Source organism: Scomber japonicus, chromosome 21 (genome assembly GCF_027409825.1).
Source record: "Scomber japonicus isolate fScoJap1 chromosome 21, fScoJap1.pri, whole genome shotgun sequence".
Taxonomy (NCBI): domain Eukaryota; kingdom Metazoa; phylum Chordata; class Actinopteri; order Scombriformes; family Scombridae; genus Scomber; species Scomber japonicus.
This window is the reverse complement of record NC_070598.1, coordinates 11,505,219-11,521,300: the sequence shown is the minus strand read 5'-3', so window position 1 is coordinate 11,521,300 and position 16,082 is coordinate 11,505,219. Positions and strand designations below refer to the sequence as shown.

Genomic DNA, 16,082 nt, shown 5'->3' with positions numbered 1-16,082 from the left:
GTGACAGAAGCCCATTCATGTGCACAGTAACTACATACTTCCTTCTTTTTTCAACCCATTTCATATGAAGATGTTTCTCGGTATAGTGAATGTGAAGTAATCTAAAAATGCAGACTGTTGAAAAACACACTAAATATGTGTAGACATTGTTTTTTTGTGTGTTTTTAAAAAAGGACAGTAGCAGTATGTGCTTATGCATTATGCAAATGGAATGGCCAGCTGCACTTCTTCCTCAGGCCATTGGATTACTGCTTTCCCTGTGGCCATCATCCTGGTCTGACCTCCCATAATGGAGCCTAGTTGTCTCAGTCTGATCAGAGACTGTTTTTAGCATTCATTGTCACTGACATGACATGTGGATTTGTCTTGGCCCCCCGAATGTGCCACAGTTTATATAAAATTGCCGGTTTTGTTTGTGTTCTTACGGCTACCGCCCAAGTGACCATTGGAGAAAGTTTTATAGCATCTGGACCACTGTGTCACAGAGAGCACAGAGTTTCGGGAATGGAATCATGATACAGTAAGTTTGTGTGTGGCTGTGTGTTTATTTAAGTAGACTAACAAAAAGGTAACTCAATGACTAAACTAATAATAGTTTAAACTGGGTCCTGAAACCAATTATAGCAATGGGAGTTGCAAGAGCTATAACTTCTATTGTTTTTTTAATGCCAAAATGGAGATATACCATGATAGAAAGTTTCATTTGTTTTCACTCTTTAAAAGTTGCTGTCAGAATATAATATGCTGTGTTTTAAAGCACAGTGCAAGTTAATGTTGACTGGGCCATGATTTGCATAAAATGTCATGATTTCCTTTGAACTTCTTCTCAGTGCTAATTGTTTAGATTATGTCATGTCTATCCATTGACTTGTTTACAGTTTCTCAGGCGTTTTTGAAATGATGGGATGCAAGACAGTGCACACCAACAACATAGCCAAACCCTGCAATCTGTTACTGTGGTCAGTGTTTGTGAGTAAGAGAAGGAAAATGAGGAGACAAGGGAAAACTGGAATGGAGATTGCCATGAGAATGTGCATTTAGAATGGGTGTGAGTTACATACTAGCACACACTGTTCCAGAAACTCGGCTAGTGGTGAGTTGTGAGACAGTTAAAACTTATGGATTACAGCTTTCTTACTGCCCATTACTGTGCTCCGTCCTATCTGCACACTGTGGGAAGAAAAAGTTTCCTCTGTGCTCGGGAGTACTGGCCAGAGTTGCACTTTGTTTAAGGCGTATACTAAGAAGCCAACATACATAATTGACACCAACAGTCTGCCAATTGTATATGACCTCGTAAACTTTGGTCACCCTATATTTTATTGCTGCAAGTGTTTTTCACACTGTTTATTGCTTGCAGGTATAATTGGTTATGCCCCATACATAAACAAAATCGTTACACAATGGAACCTCCATGACAACGATGACGACCAGCTCTTCTACACTAAAGTATACCTGGATCCCTTAAAACGAGTAAGTGTTTATGATCAAACCCAACATTTAATCTGAAAATATATCCCTAGAAAGCATATCTGTACAGCCGAGCAAATCTCCCTTTTTTCATGTTTCTCAGGAAAGTCTCAATATGACTTTGGACCACAAGTGCCAGATCTTCCAAAACCTGAACGGGGCCGCTGGTGAGAAATCACAAGAACTCAATTCAATAATTCACTCACTGATTTAAAAGCTATGTATTACTCTGGCACTTGTAAGTCAAAAAATGATAAATTTAGTCTCGCTGCACTATGTTTTTGCTCCCACACATTGCATATTTTCAAAGAAGTCATAGGCTTGGCAATTTACCTCATAAAACCTTCACAGCTCTTACACATGTGGTAAGTTGATTTTCATAACCTGGTCTAACACGTCTCTTGTTCCTATTTTTGGCAGATGAAGTGCTTCTCAAGTTTGGAACAGACAGAGTGAGAGTTAGAAATACAGCGTACGACTCTCTGCCAGTGGTCGTCCATGGCAACGGAAACACCAAAGTGAGTAATAAATTATGCACTGGAGCACACCTTATGAAGTCTACTCAAAGCACACCATAGATACATTTTGAGATAATCATCCTTATTTAGGACACCACTGTAGCTTTGGGTGGAATTATCAAACTATTCTTTCCCATTTGCAGTTGAGTTTCTATTGGCCTGCAATTTTAGATTTTTATCCAACTTACATTCAACATCCTCTCATATTGTGAAAATATACATACTTCTCCTTGTGATACTTGCCAGTTACCCTGGCTGTAAAAGCAAGTTCATTACTAAGTGGAGGAGAGAGGTCTGGCCAAAACTTGGCTATAATGCTTCTGTCCAAGTGTCCCTTCGCCATCATTCTCTGTACATTACAATGATCAGGGTGTCTGCGTGATTCTGTGATCATTCATCTGGAGATCTTTCCTGGTCTTTTTTTCCTTCCCTTTAACTCTTAACATTTCACTCTACCACCAGCTGCTTCTTCCTGGTCTTTCTTGGTAATGAACCAAATCAACCAAAGTGTTGAGTAATTTTCCCCAGAGGCCTTAACATCTGGAGGAGAAACTCTAAATGATAGATCACAGAATCAGTGTCCTACCATTGCAGCTGCAATAGCTGGATCTCTGACCATTAATGTATGACTATTTTCCAGTTAACCCTCCATCCCTACCAGTTGACAAACATGTGTCCACTATGTTAATGTATGTGATAAGAGATTTGTAAATGGTAGTGTGCTGTCTGGAAATTATATCTTCCCACATAATTTGCACCTGTCTTGCACAGTAAATACAGAGCAGCTATGTCTGTATGTGATTATAATATGTTGAAATCTACGAAGAGAATTGAAGAGAAAAGTGATAATTACTCTTAATTATGAAGTTTCAGCTTCAGTAGACAAGACATTTATAGCCATGTGGTCTTCAGTCTGACTTGTAGGTGATTTTACGTGGTTGTCCCCAGTGGACTGTACTTTCTATTCACATAGTAGGCTATTCATGATCGTGTTTTAAGAGTTCTTTTGAACCAGGAAAAGAAACTTGAGGTTTTTTCTTATGCTGATATTAATATTCTATAACCAGTCATTCACCTGCTCTGAATTCTTACCCTTGCAGATGTACTTGAACTACTTGGCCAACTATGTCCCCAATGCATGGAACTATGAACATGGCTGTAGCCACTGTGATGATGATCTTGTGGACTTGTCTCAGTTACAAGTAAGTGCTACAAATAAAACACTTTCCTTCAATTTACTGTCCCCTTTAGGGAATTTCTTAATAGGCACTATTAATGGACATAGGAAAGGATGAAACACAGTCTAGTCTTCTAGCATGAACCATCCCTCTGTCAGTGACTGTCTAGACAGTATGAGTGGAGCAAAGCTTGTCCTATTTCAACAGATAAGCAAGATGGTTGGTACTGCATACACTCCCTTTCCAACAATAATAGCTCATGTGCCCGTTGGTCCTTTTGGATCCTTTTAAAAGAGCATAAGTGCCAGGGAAACTACTTGGGGGAAGAGGAAGGACTGCACTGCTGTGGTGCAGGATATGGCTTCTGGGGTTTTCAGAAGGTCTCATTTAAAGGGGTGTCACTGTCGACCAGCCTGCCTTTTAGTGGGCTTGCCAGTATGAGGTTTTTATCCACAATAGTAAGTTATAGTGGTTACGCTGAAAATTTGTCACTGAGTTCAGCTAAGGCTGGCGACATATAGACAGCAAAATGGCATGCACTAGGAAATGTCTTTGGCTGTGTGGTTGCATCTGTCAAAAATGTTGCCAAACTTTACTTACTTTACTTCTCTTTGTGGGTATAGTGCTGAAGATACACATGATTTCACTCAGTGTATCACATTATCTTTGTATTCTTCACACTATAAATAAAACATACCACCACAAACTGTAATAATGAGACATGAATCACTTTCTCTGTAAATAAATGCTCTTCAGTAGCTGTAGCTGATTAAGTGCAAACCCTGCATTAAAAGCAGCTCTATGAAAGCTGTTCTTATTGACCTGCCTAAGTGAATGCAGAAAAATTCTGCTTCTGAATAACAAGCAAGATAGTGAACGCATTTCATTCCACTTCACCGCTTTATGCAACAGTTTGGAGGGATCAGGTCATGTGGAAACACTGTTCATACTGTGTCCATCCCTTTCTAGTGGGGGTGAACCCAGGTCACTGGCAGTCCGGCTTGGTTCATTGTGTACTTTGGTTTTGGGATTGAACATAAGCCTCGCAAAGTGTTAGACCGCCAAAACCCAGCCAGATCCCTTAATTGCCTAGCTTTGTCTCTTGTGTACAAATGAAAGTCAAGGTGTTTCTCTTGTCTGATTAATAAAAGTTCTGATCATATTTGCTCTGCTGTTTTTGCCACTCTGTCCCCTTGCTGCCAGTCCACTGTATCTTAGTAACAGTTTGAGCTCACGTTGGCAACATGCACAAGTTTCCCTTCTTGTGCCTAAAACTCAGACATTGCGGAACTTGCAAATTAGACGCTTCTGCTCGGATCCCTTTTCATCCCTGGCCCAGACCTTTTCTGTGAACTGGTCAAGGGGATCATGAGTCCAGAGTGAGCTGTGTGGGCTGGAGCTGAGTGTCATGGGAAAATGTTTGCTCTGCTCTTCTGTCTCTTTCTTTATTTGTCTTTATATCTTCCTTTTCCCAACTGTCCGAGCAATCATGTTGTACATTTACTGTCCTCTGAAAAGAGTTATACGTGGCAATCTAGGTTTAAAGTCCTGTGAAGCAGTATGTTCATTTGTTTGTTTTAAATATACTTTTTTTGTTTTTAAAGGGGGAAATTTACTCAGTAATAAAGCCAGCTGGTCTGTAGAAAGAACATATGTTCACTTTCTTGCAGATAGTGTTAATCTTAACTGTAAACAGTTGAAATGATATTTAAAAAGAGAATAATAAATATGAACTCATACCATGTAATCAAGAGCCATGTGACAATAAAGCATAGGAAACTTCTGTCCTGAAGTGAATACCATCTGTAGTAAAGTCATTGTTTATGCATGTTGTCTAAATGATCCATGATTTATGCTAAACAGTGTTGCATTACTAAGGCATGTTGTTTAAATTTCTGTCACTTCTCAAATCTACTTAGGACTACCCAAATGTGTTGGTTGGAGTGTTCATTGAGCAGCCGACTCCATTTCTCCCTGAATTCTTCCAGCGCCTGCTGACCCTGGATTATCCCAAAGATAAACTCAAAGTTTTTGTCCATAACAATGTGAGTGTATGCAGCTGCCACGATTTTTCTACATGTCTATACGGTACCTCTGTATATGTGGCCTCTAATTTCATTAATATTGGCTCCCCTTCTCAGGAGGTTTACCACGAGAAGCACATCCAGAAGTTTTGGGAGGAAAACAGGAATGTGTTCAACAGTTTCAAGGTTGTGGGACCAGAGGAAAATTTGAGCCAAGGAGAAGCCAGGAACATGGGCATGTATGTGTGCCTTCTCTTTAAATCTATCATCTCTCTAAAGTAGTGGTTAGAAGAGCAAAATTGACGAAACCAGATCATGGTGTTGTTGGCCCAAATTTATCATAGTTTAAGGGAATACTTCCCTGTTAAATTGATTTTAAAGTTCTAAATCATGCTGGTACAGTTATTTTATGTTGCAGAAGCATTAATATTTACCAATCTTTATGCATTGTTTCCCATGGGGTTATAGTGGCCATCTTGGCCTGTAGAATATCTACAGAGTTAAAATAAAGTGTATTTAATCGGCCAGACAATACAGTGTTGCGTATGATACAAAATATAGCATTCACACAAATGAGGTCTCCACTTTTCCCTTGTATCAGCCGTTTCCTTCATTGCTCAGTGTTTAGTACCAGCCTGTTGCCATGGTGATAACTCAATCTGTGTGGCCCCATCACAGAGATCCTCATCAAAAGTGCAGCTTGCCTCAGTGCATTGGCCAGGACAGCCCTATGATGAAGTTGTCTAAGGTTTATTAGTAGTCTCTAATCTTCCTTAAAATCACATTGTCTGTGTGAGACTTAAAGATAGTCAGTGAGAGCCTGACTCTGCAATTGAAAATGACATCTTATACTTAGGAGCTGATAAATTTTAATTTGTGACTGTGATAATATCCAAGTATTTCATTGACTGTAATCAGCTCCAGATTGAATAATCACTACTTCCTCTGTCCTGTCTGTGTTCTTTATTTCATTAGGGATCTTTGCCGCAAGGACACCACATGCGACTACTACTTCAGTATAGATTCAGATGTGATGCTCACCAACAGACAGACACTGAAGCTCCTCATTGAGCAAAACAGGTAATAATATGGAAACTGAAATAGGTGGCACATTGGAACCCGTTCAACAAATCTCCTGGGTAGTTGTTGTGATCATTGAACCACTGAATTTATTCCTCAATTTATTCCATGTGGCAAAACCACAGGAACATTACAGCAGAGTGAATGAAAGTTTAAAAATAAGTCACTCTGGCTTCCTGTTTTTTTCACTGGGCACATGGAAAGAGTGAAAGAGTCTATTGCACTAACCCTGAAATGCCACTTTGCATTATATACAAACAAACATGCAAACCCGTCTTTCCCTTTTGCAGCTCATGATTGCGGAGCAAGTTTCCCATAAACTAGATGTCATTGTGGCCGCGGCATGGTATTGTGACCTGTTGAAGGCATGCAAAGCACAAGGCTTTCTAGGATATTTAAAGACAGTATGGGAATTCTCCGCTGGCACTGAAGTTGTGGGAGGAAAATGCCAGCCTTTGTTGAGAAGAACATTTAGCATTAGTACTGTATTGTGCATCCATTTGCATCAAAATCAATTATGTTCAGGCTGTCCAGTTCATTTCATATCATAGTAAAAAAACAACCCTGTCATTGTGGTTTGGGTTTGTACGACTTAAAAAAACAGCAGTGGGAAATTCTGAGCCTCTATATTCTATACCAATTCAAACAAATACACCAGATTCAGTTTTTGTTTTGTTTTTTTAACTGGAACTTGATGCAGTAATCCATGTACTTCTAGTTTATATTATGCACTTTTATAATCTCTTTATGGACTTGGCAGTGATCATATCTTTTCACTGAGAGGTTGATCTTTTTGATGCAGCATGCTGATGCTACCAGTATGAAACCCAGTACATTAGGTGGGTGGTTGTCTGTGAGATGTCACTGAGTTTTATCTGCTCTGACAGAATTACCATCTGTCCACTCTGCCTCCTGCTTCCCTACAGAAAAATAATTGGTCCCCTTGTCACTCGCCATGGCAAGCTGTGGTCCAACTTCTGGGGAGCCCTGAGCCTGGATGGTTATTATGCTCGCTCTGAAGATTATGTCGACATTGTGCAGAGAAAACGAATGTAAGTACGAAGTGCAATAAAGGGTACACTCTCCATAATGTGTACACAGCAATGGCTTTGCATTTTTGGCTCACACATCTGCAATGCAAGTATTGGATCTCTCATGTGTTATAAATAAATGTTGTTCCGTTGTGCTAATCATGTTTAGCCATAAACAACAAGACACAAGATGGCTAATTATGAGCTACATCCTAGAATACACACAAGAAGAATCATTAAATTAACAATCCAACCTGAGCTGTGATCTAGCACTGAGCATCAAAGCCGGAGGCATGAATAAAGTCACAGTTAAATTCCCTGCCTCTCTCTGACTGACTCATTTTTTATGTGTTTAAAAATAAGTTGAAATGGCGCCCAGATGGCGCGAAGGAATAAGCACCCGCCCACCACAGTAGAAACCAAGGTTTAATCACCCATGAACCTGTGGGGAGGAAGACAGTGAGGGATCAGGTTCTTGTCGCAGCAGGAACAACTCCCACTGGTTGGTCAGGATGCCAGTGTTGATAGGCCAGAGGTGGGAGTTAATTGCCACCGAGATGGTGTGTGTCCGGATAGGGAGAAAAACAAATTCAAATTTAGAAAAACCGAATGCTATGTATTTGTAACTTAATATTCAAAAGATATTGAATGGATAGCATGTTCCGACATTTACATGCTGCCTCTTCTTACCATGTAGTTCTCCATTATGTTCTAACAAGTCATTCAACACACCTGAAGTCATGGATGGCATGAGGGATAAAAAGGAATGCAATTTCAATGGCTACTGCAAAATGAGCGCTTCTTTTCACCATGTTTTGTTGTTTTTAGGGGTGTGTGGAACATTCCTTACATGGCACATGTATACCTTGTCAAGGGCAGTACCTTGAGGAATGAGCTGAAAGAAAGGAACTACTTTGTTCTTGAGAAACTGGACCCAGATATGGCTTTTTGTAGAAACGCCAGAGAAATGGTAAGAACGCTCAACCTCCATCTTAAGGAATTTATGTGTTAGTGTTGTGAACCTACTCTGAAGAGATTTTAGTAGTGTTTTCCTTAAAATACCAGTGTTGTCTGCATGAGGACATAGCCAGTTTTAGAAAACATTTATATAAGACAAATGCAATGAATCTTAACCCTGAAAAAGTCAACAGCTCTCCAGAAGCCAAAGTTGAAAGATGGCAAGTATATATGGTTTGAAGTGTCTCTGTCTGTCATCAAGGCATGATCTTTCTCTGTTCATGATCACCACTACAGTCCTTTATTATGGTTCTCTGTTCCACTTGAATACAGTATTCTTCACTTTTCTTCTTTGTTTTTTAAAGACCAGCTAGTGCAGTTCAAATGCCTGCATGGCTAGCTGACACCAATTTTCTTGCCTGTTATGTGTTTGTGTTTACACCATTTAACATGTTAACTTGTCACCCATGCTCAGCACTAAGCCACTACCAGTTCTGATTTGGTGTCTTTTGTATTGCCCGGCTCTCTTCCCAGCATGCATTCCTCCCATGTTAACCCACAAAAACATCAGCTTCAGAGGGAATCTTGCTCCTTTTTCATGCAGGCTCGTTTCCTCTCCTCCTGGGTTGCTATGTATGTGACACATATATTTCAACTGTCACCCTTTCTCTTATTCTTAAACAATCATGTATGTTATACTATTTACATGATGCTTCTCCTTTATTTTAGACCAGTCACAGAGAAAAAGACTCCCCTTCTCCGGAATCATTCCATATGCTCAGGCCCCCAAAGGTTTCCATTTGTTTTGATTATTCTGCTTTCTGTAACATCCATTTCCAATGGGTTAGCACTAAGATGCCATTCCAAGCTTTGGCTAATATTTAAGTGGATGATGAATTTCATAGGCATACTCATATGCATTGTTTGTGATTTAGGTCAAGTTAAATTATTAGTATTATTATTATTTTAATTATATTATATAATTGTATACAAAGTTCAGAAACACAATATTGTAATACTGAGTTGCTGCCTATGTCCTTCCAGAAGAAATCAGGATGTCCAGCAGCTCTTTGGAAATTGATGTTGACATTATGGTTGTGATGAGTTTAGGTCCAAAAGCAGATATTTGTCTAAGCTAGAGAGAGAAAGAGACCTGTTTTCTGTCCTGTTTTCATAATGCCTTCTAAGAGGAGATCAAGGAGGAGAAGGAAGGTCCGAGAGACAGTCCACATGCAAGTCCCCCTGTCCTGATGCTTTAGCCCCAACAGCCAAACCTCACAGCAAACATGTAACCAGCTGCTCTAAACACCCAGACTGATCTCAGACTAGGCTTCAAAAGTATTTCTTTTCACACCCATAAACCATCTGGTCTGAATCATAGAATCGACAAGATGATTTTGTGCATTCAAATTTGGAAAGTTACACCAGGAAACTGATCACAGATTACAAAACCATTGCCAATTCATCAGTTTTTGTCCTCTATAAAGCCTAGTCTGATACTGAGTCCAAATCCCCCACACACGCGTCCTCCCCATGCTTCACTGTAGAGGGAATATAATTCCTAGATTCGCTTTGACCCTCTGTTCCTGCCCCCACCCTCCTCTCACTGCCCCACCCTGTCCTGTTCACAACCAACCCTGCCACTCCCACCGCCCATAAATAATCTTAGATTATTTATATTTTGTGTCTCTTTTGGTTCTATCTAAGTCAAACATTTGATTTCAGTGTGTTAAAACACACTTAAATCACAGTTTTCATTTTGTGCAAATGCAGCCTTTTGTTCAGTTTCGACAGGTTTTATGACAGTGCTAACCATTGATGAGTGTTCAAGTCATAAACAGTTACCCTAATTATATCCTGCAGTGCACTTTTGCACCGTAGACCTGCATGTATTATGGTTATGTAGATATGTTATAAATCCTTCCTGTGAGATATTAGAGATTTTTTTCTGCCTCAAACTTTTATGAAACTGACTGAACTTTTTTCCTGTTTGCTGCAGGGAGTCTTCATGTACATAACAAACCGTCACGACTTTGGGAGGCTAATTTCCAAAGCCAATTATAACACTTCCCATTATAACAATGACTTGTGGCAGATATTTGAAAACCCTGTGGTAAGTCATTATGATCTCTCACTATTCCCACCCCCCTCCCCAAAAATAACTTTTCTTTTCTGAATAGCTGAGATAAACACCACCTGTAAAGATTATTAGCTATAATGAAAAGATTATAGATTTGAGACGATTTTGAAATAATGACTTCAATGTGATAAGACTTTCTACTGATAAAGGCTTTGTGATTCAACACTGTATTTGGCATGCTAGGGCCTGTCCTGTTGGAGTGGGGATTAGCTCTGTGAGGTATGCAGGTCAGCAAACAGTCGAAAAAAATGCCCACTAATCCGAATTTTTTCCATCTCTCAGGACTGGAAGGAGAAGTACATCCACCAAAACTACACACGAATTTTCACTGAAAACTTCATGGAGGAGGTTTGTATATACGCGTGCAAATCTGGACGTGTTCCTTTTGAAAGAGATACAGTTAGAGAATGACATAATGTTCCACAGAAATCCCAACATCTGCTTTTCAGATATTTGTGGATTACGCATTACAGTCATTGCATTTCCAGGTGGGGGTGAGATTCGTGTCTAATCTCAGAAGACTCTTTGTTCATGTAGTCTGTGTATGTTTATTGCAGCCTTGTCCAGATGTGTTCTGGTTCCCGGTCTTCACAGAGAAGGCCTGTGACGAACTGGTTGAGGAGATGGAGCACTACGGATCATGGTCTGGAGGCAAACACGAGGTCAGTCCTGTTAGCTCGGGTTCACTGAACACAGCACTACTGTCACACACATGAACCCTTTCTCTGTGGTTATGTTCACACATCTTTGAAAGGGCAGCAGTGTGTGAAGAATACTAGGGCTGCAGATAATTATTTTTATGATCATTTAAGCATTTTTTTAAATTATTGTTTCGATAAAATGTCAAAAAATACGGAGTCTACATGTATCCAGAGAAAAGGCATCATCTAATTCCTTTCTTTTGAAAACCTATGAAAAAAGAGATTAAGTTAGTAACATATGAGCTGCAGATCAAATAGTTTCAATTTTTGTATATTTTCTATCACTCAACACCTTTTATTAGGACTGATGAATACCTTAAAGTTGAGACAGTAAATTGCCACTAAGATACACATAATTCCCAGCAAAGTCTACACAGTTGGAGATACCAGGGCTCATTTTCCCACCTGCAGAAGAAGCAATTTGCTGTAATGTATTCAGCACACTTTTTTTTTAAACTTTGAAAACTCAACAAATGCTGGAGTTAGATAATTATGATAGTAAAGATAACACTTCATGTTCTCATTGTGATAAAGTATTGTGTTGTGTGTTATGAATAAATCAAAACAATGTACTTGATTTGATGTTGTTTTTAAAGCGATGGTTCTATGTAATTTCGACCTAGCGTCATATGCACCATGAGGTCTATCTAATCAGTGCCTCAGCCCTTTTTGTTCATTTGGTCGCAAAATAATGGAGTTAGAGCCATCAGCTGAATGGCTTAGTACAGGCGCTAACCGGACCACCAGTGTATCTCGTAAATGACCCCACTAATAATGCCTGGATTGTTATCAAACTTCTACAGTAGGACAAATAGGGTCTTTACTCATAAATCGATGCATTGGAAAGTTTGTAAGTACACCAGGAGTTTATTAAAATAAACACTTACCTGATGGCTTTTACTCTGCTGCTGTAAACATCGTCGAAATATCGTGAGATCCCACACAGCACATCTAGAGATCTGTGCTGGATCTGGCGAGATGTTTACAGCTTTAGCAGTAGCAGCAGAGTAAAAGCTATTTACTTTAAGCTATTTGAGCTTTTCTATTTTACCTGTACACACACACTTTTTATTACTATCTTCTCCAGGTCCATCCCAAAGGTATAACAGAAGCAAGATCATGGTGATGTGTTTTATGTTTATGGTGTCTTATTCGCGTGGCCTGCTTTATGTAGTTTGAAATTGGTAATTAATGTCTCTGAAAGTTTGCTCAGGGGACCATATGTGGACTAATGCAGGCACTATGACTAACTCTGTTTGGGAAACAGGCTGAGTTGGATGGGTCATTAAGCCTCACGCAGACAACAGTACACTCTGCGGTTTTAAATACACACGCATACACAGAGACACGTCATCATCATCATCACTTTGAAAGATGTGGTAACCCACACATTGAGGATGGTGGGTCATTTGTTCCATTGTAAATCACACTGCAGCGTGCTTTTATTTTCTCTCATTTCTTTCTCTCAGGACAAGCGGATTACTGGAGGCTATGAGACCGTACCGACGGATGACATTCATATGAAGCAAATCGGCTTTGATAAGGAGTGGCTACACTTCATCCGAGAGTTCATATCGCCCGTCACATTAAAAGTTTTCTCTGGCTACTACACTAAGGTTAGTGTTGTGGCCCCTTGGAGAAATAAAGGAAAGATAAACAGTGAAACCCGTCCTCTATTTGCCTGAAAGCTACAATGCAGTCAGAATCAGCAGAAAAAGTTAGTTCTGTTCATAGGACCTGTTTTTACATGTATGTTACATTCTTTAATGGAATGTGAGCTTTGACAGTGGCTGACAGGTTTTCCATTGGATGAAACTTTCAAAGATACACTGACTGTCAGCTAACTTGATGTATTTCTGTCCCTTCATCGCAGGGTTACGCTGTAATGAACTTTGTGGTAAAATACACGCCTGGCAGACAGTCATACCTGAGGCCCCACCATGACTCCTCTACCTTCACCATCAACGTTGCTCTCAATAGCAAAGAGACAGACTTTCAGGTAAGATGTAACACGAATGTCATTTCCACTTACATCATCTCCTTAATATTCTTGTTAACCCTATTAATACATTCTGACTATACACAACCATCAAACTGTCTTTTCTCTCCTTTTAGGGTGGGGGTTGTCGTTTCCATAGATATAACTGTTCCATAGAGTCGCCAAGAAAAGGCTGGAGCTTCATGCACCCAGGGCGACTGACTCATCTCCATGAAGGCTTGCCCACAACTAACGGCACCCGCTACATTGCAGTGTCCTTCATCGACCCTTGAACTGTCTGATTATACTGTAAATTAGCCTGTCCGAGCTTTGCTTTTTTTCCCCATCATGTTTGTTTTGTCATTTCATGTTTTGTGCCCCTGAGGTTTTGCTGACAAATTTTTAAAGCAGTTGCTTTAAAAGATCGAGTGATTACATTAAACTAATCTCTGTCAAACAGAGTGTAGAGTGGAAAGGGAAGTGACGAAAAGTAATTCACGCTTTAGATACACAAAATGGGAAGAACAATATGCTAGCAGAGTGCACGGTTGTGTCTTACCTTCAATTTAAATATAAACCATTTATTTTTGGATTGCAAATTAGGTTAATTGCAGGAATTTTTGTGAACATGATTTTAACCATTCTGCTTTACCATTGTCATGCTAACTGTCATTAATTGCTAGCGTTTAGCTGTACCATGCTAGCGTGCAGATTGTTTTTGTGTATCTATTTGTGTTTCAGGTAAAATGTCACTGAGCGCATTTACACTGTAAAAACTCGTAATTGGGTCAACAGTTACTACTGGTGCTAATCAACTCTGTGTTTCTGCAATAGACGAGATAAAATTCATTATTTGGCAGGGTACGAGTTAAAGTGTTTTCGTACACTTAATAATCAATTGATGATTTTGAATAAATTAAACTTTGCTTTGTGCCCGATGAAAAATAAATCTATTTTTGTAATTTTGCACCCCAGAAAAAAAAGAAGAACAAAATTCAGTATGAGTTATGTTTGAATGAAGTTTAAAAGGTTCTGTTTTACTTGAAAGGTTCTTAGTTTATATCTTTATCAAAACATTAATTTTCTTTCCTGAGAATATTTCTGCTTTTATTTTCTAAGAGACATGTGTGAATGATTTTGTAATTCAGCAAATTAAGTTTAACTTATTGTCAAAATGTAATAAAAAAGTGTTTATAAAAAACATGTTTTGGGATTTATTATTCGGATTATTATCGTCATCATTATAACAGTCCAATACACCTTTTTCGGAGAACTCAGCATAACGTCAGACACTCAACAATTCCACATCAGGAAACTGATATTCCTGGCAGACAGTTAGTGGGGTCTAGAAGTGATCACGACCTCAGCCAGCCTCCTATTGTTTTATCAGCGTATCAGATTGTTTTCCAAGTCTTTCAACTTGTTCTCCATTGAACACGCCACATGTAAAAACAATCAGGCCCGGTCTGGAATGAAGTGCTTTTCTGCTGCAGGGACCAGTGGTGGGGTATTTGGGGCGTGGTATGATGACATACATCAGTGCAAATATAGTTCAGTTTACCTTTGGAACTCTAACCCAAACCTCATGAAAGTTAAACAAATGAGAAATGTTAAGATTGATGAATGAAGGGAAGTATAGAAGGTGGAGCCTACAGAAAGTCTGTTTATGCAGAAAGGAGGTTCAAGAGCTCATTTATTTGCGTCTGTTATTTTAATCTGACTGTTGGATTTGGAAACTGGGACTATCTGATGAAACCTGATCAACTGCTGATTACTGGAGCCAGTAATCAAAATACAATCTCACTCTTAGGTCAGCATGTCACTTGTGAATCATCATCACTTATCAAAGCTCATCACTTTTTAGTACCCGTAGCTTCTGGAGGCTTGGCTTTCCCCTCATGAGTCCTGTGTTTTTCCCCCGCAGGGCTGACTATCTGACTCGGCACACGTTTCTGCTCCTGTGAAACCTAGATGAAGGCTGAATGTCTGAGTAGCTGCTATGAGGCAGAGAGGAGGAGGGGATTTAGGTCAGCATGGAGGAAAGGCTCTCTTGCTGAAAGAGCCCTTTGTGGCCATCGTTTCCCCTGGTCTGTCCTGTGTCCAGTCCCTCTGAAAGGTGACATTGATCCCAGCCAGGCGTGAAGGAAAATCCACATACCGACTAAACCAGCAAGTTCGCACAGGAATGATTTTATCAAATCAAGACAGAAATTCAGAAGAATACATTTTAAAGCATGACCTATTTCTGTAACAACAAAGCAGAATGGACATTTGAAATGAAAGGAAGGATGTTTTAGATCCTTTTCCTTCTTTGAATTATAAGAGGATCCAGCAAGAGAGCTCCTTTTTTTTAATAGTGAGATCTGAACACACCAGGAGGCCACAAACTCTATTTAACCCCATGAATACCTATGCTTAAGGTCAATGGCTCTAGACATAGGAAACACAATCATATACCAAAGTAAACTCAAGTGTGCCACAAACTCCAGGGTGCCCAGTGACAGTTAGTGATTTAGTTATTACTGTGGCGTGCACTCTGGTCTTGACTAAACAAAGGACTTAAATTAAGTGTTTGCAATGATGTGAAAAGGAAGGCCCTGAGGCCAGCCTACGTGTGGGCATGGTGTTACTGGTCTGGAGGAAGCCAATCTTCCTATGTGGCAGGCACAGGCAGTTCCGAGCCTGTTTAAAGTGCCACTAATGCACCATTTCCTGATTTACAGATAATAATAATAAAATAATAATAACTTTATTTTGTACAGCGCCTTTCACGAAACCCAAGGTCGCACATTTACCACTTGGGACTATGAACACAATTGTTAATACATGGGCACCAGTCTTAGTATTAAACAGAGAGCACAGCTGTGGATAATGGGAATGTCATCAGTTTTGCAGGTATTTGGCCAAAATATTAGACAAAATACATTTTTGTCCTTGTCTGGGGATTAAAATACTGATTACAATTCAACCTGAAGGGAAACGTGAATGCATTTACCAAAGTATAT

The 16,082-nt window shown here is 39.6% G+C and overlaps 1 protein-coding gene across 2 annotated transcripts in view; it reads left to right on the top strand.

Moving 5' to 3' along the window:
* The window catches only part of plod2 (procollagen-lysine, 2-oxoglutarate 5-dioxygenase 2), a 29,330-nt gene extending 15,063 nt beyond the window's left edge, over window positions 1-14,267 (top strand). Inside the window, exons 5-20 of one of the 2 annotated variants that reach the window (XM_053342490.1) lie at window positions 1,361-1,473; window positions 1,574-1,637; window positions 1,891-1,988; window positions 3,089-3,190; window positions 5,086-5,211; window positions 5,308-5,429; window positions 6,166-6,270; window positions 7,197-7,322; window positions 8,130-8,271; window positions 8,988-9,050; window positions 10,258-10,371; window positions 10,681-10,746; window positions 10,956-11,060; window positions 12,569-12,715; window positions 12,973-13,098; window positions 13,215-14,267. In XM_053342490.1, the coding sequence (XP_053198465.1) occupies window positions 1,361-1,473; window positions 1,574-1,637; window positions 1,891-1,988; window positions 3,089-3,190; window positions 5,086-5,211; window positions 5,308-5,429; window positions 6,166-6,270; window positions 7,197-7,322; window positions 8,130-8,271; window positions 8,988-9,050; window positions 10,258-10,371; window positions 10,681-10,746; window positions 10,956-11,060; window positions 12,569-12,715; window positions 12,973-13,098; window positions 13,215-13,370 (1,775 nt within the window). In that variant the 3' untranslated portion in view covers window positions 13,371-14,267. The remainder of the gene's footprint in view (window positions 1-1,360; window positions 1,474-1,573; window positions 1,638-1,890; window positions 1,989-3,088; window positions 3,191-5,085; window positions 5,212-5,307; window positions 5,430-6,165; window positions 6,271-7,196; window positions 7,323-8,129; window positions 8,272-8,987; window positions 9,051-10,257; window positions 10,372-10,680; window positions 10,747-10,955; window positions 11,061-12,568; window positions 12,716-12,972; window positions 13,099-13,214) is intronic. The other variant, XM_053342491.1, reaches the window with a different exon arrangement.
* The last annotated feature ends 1,815 nt before the right edge of the window (window positions 14,268-16,082 follow it).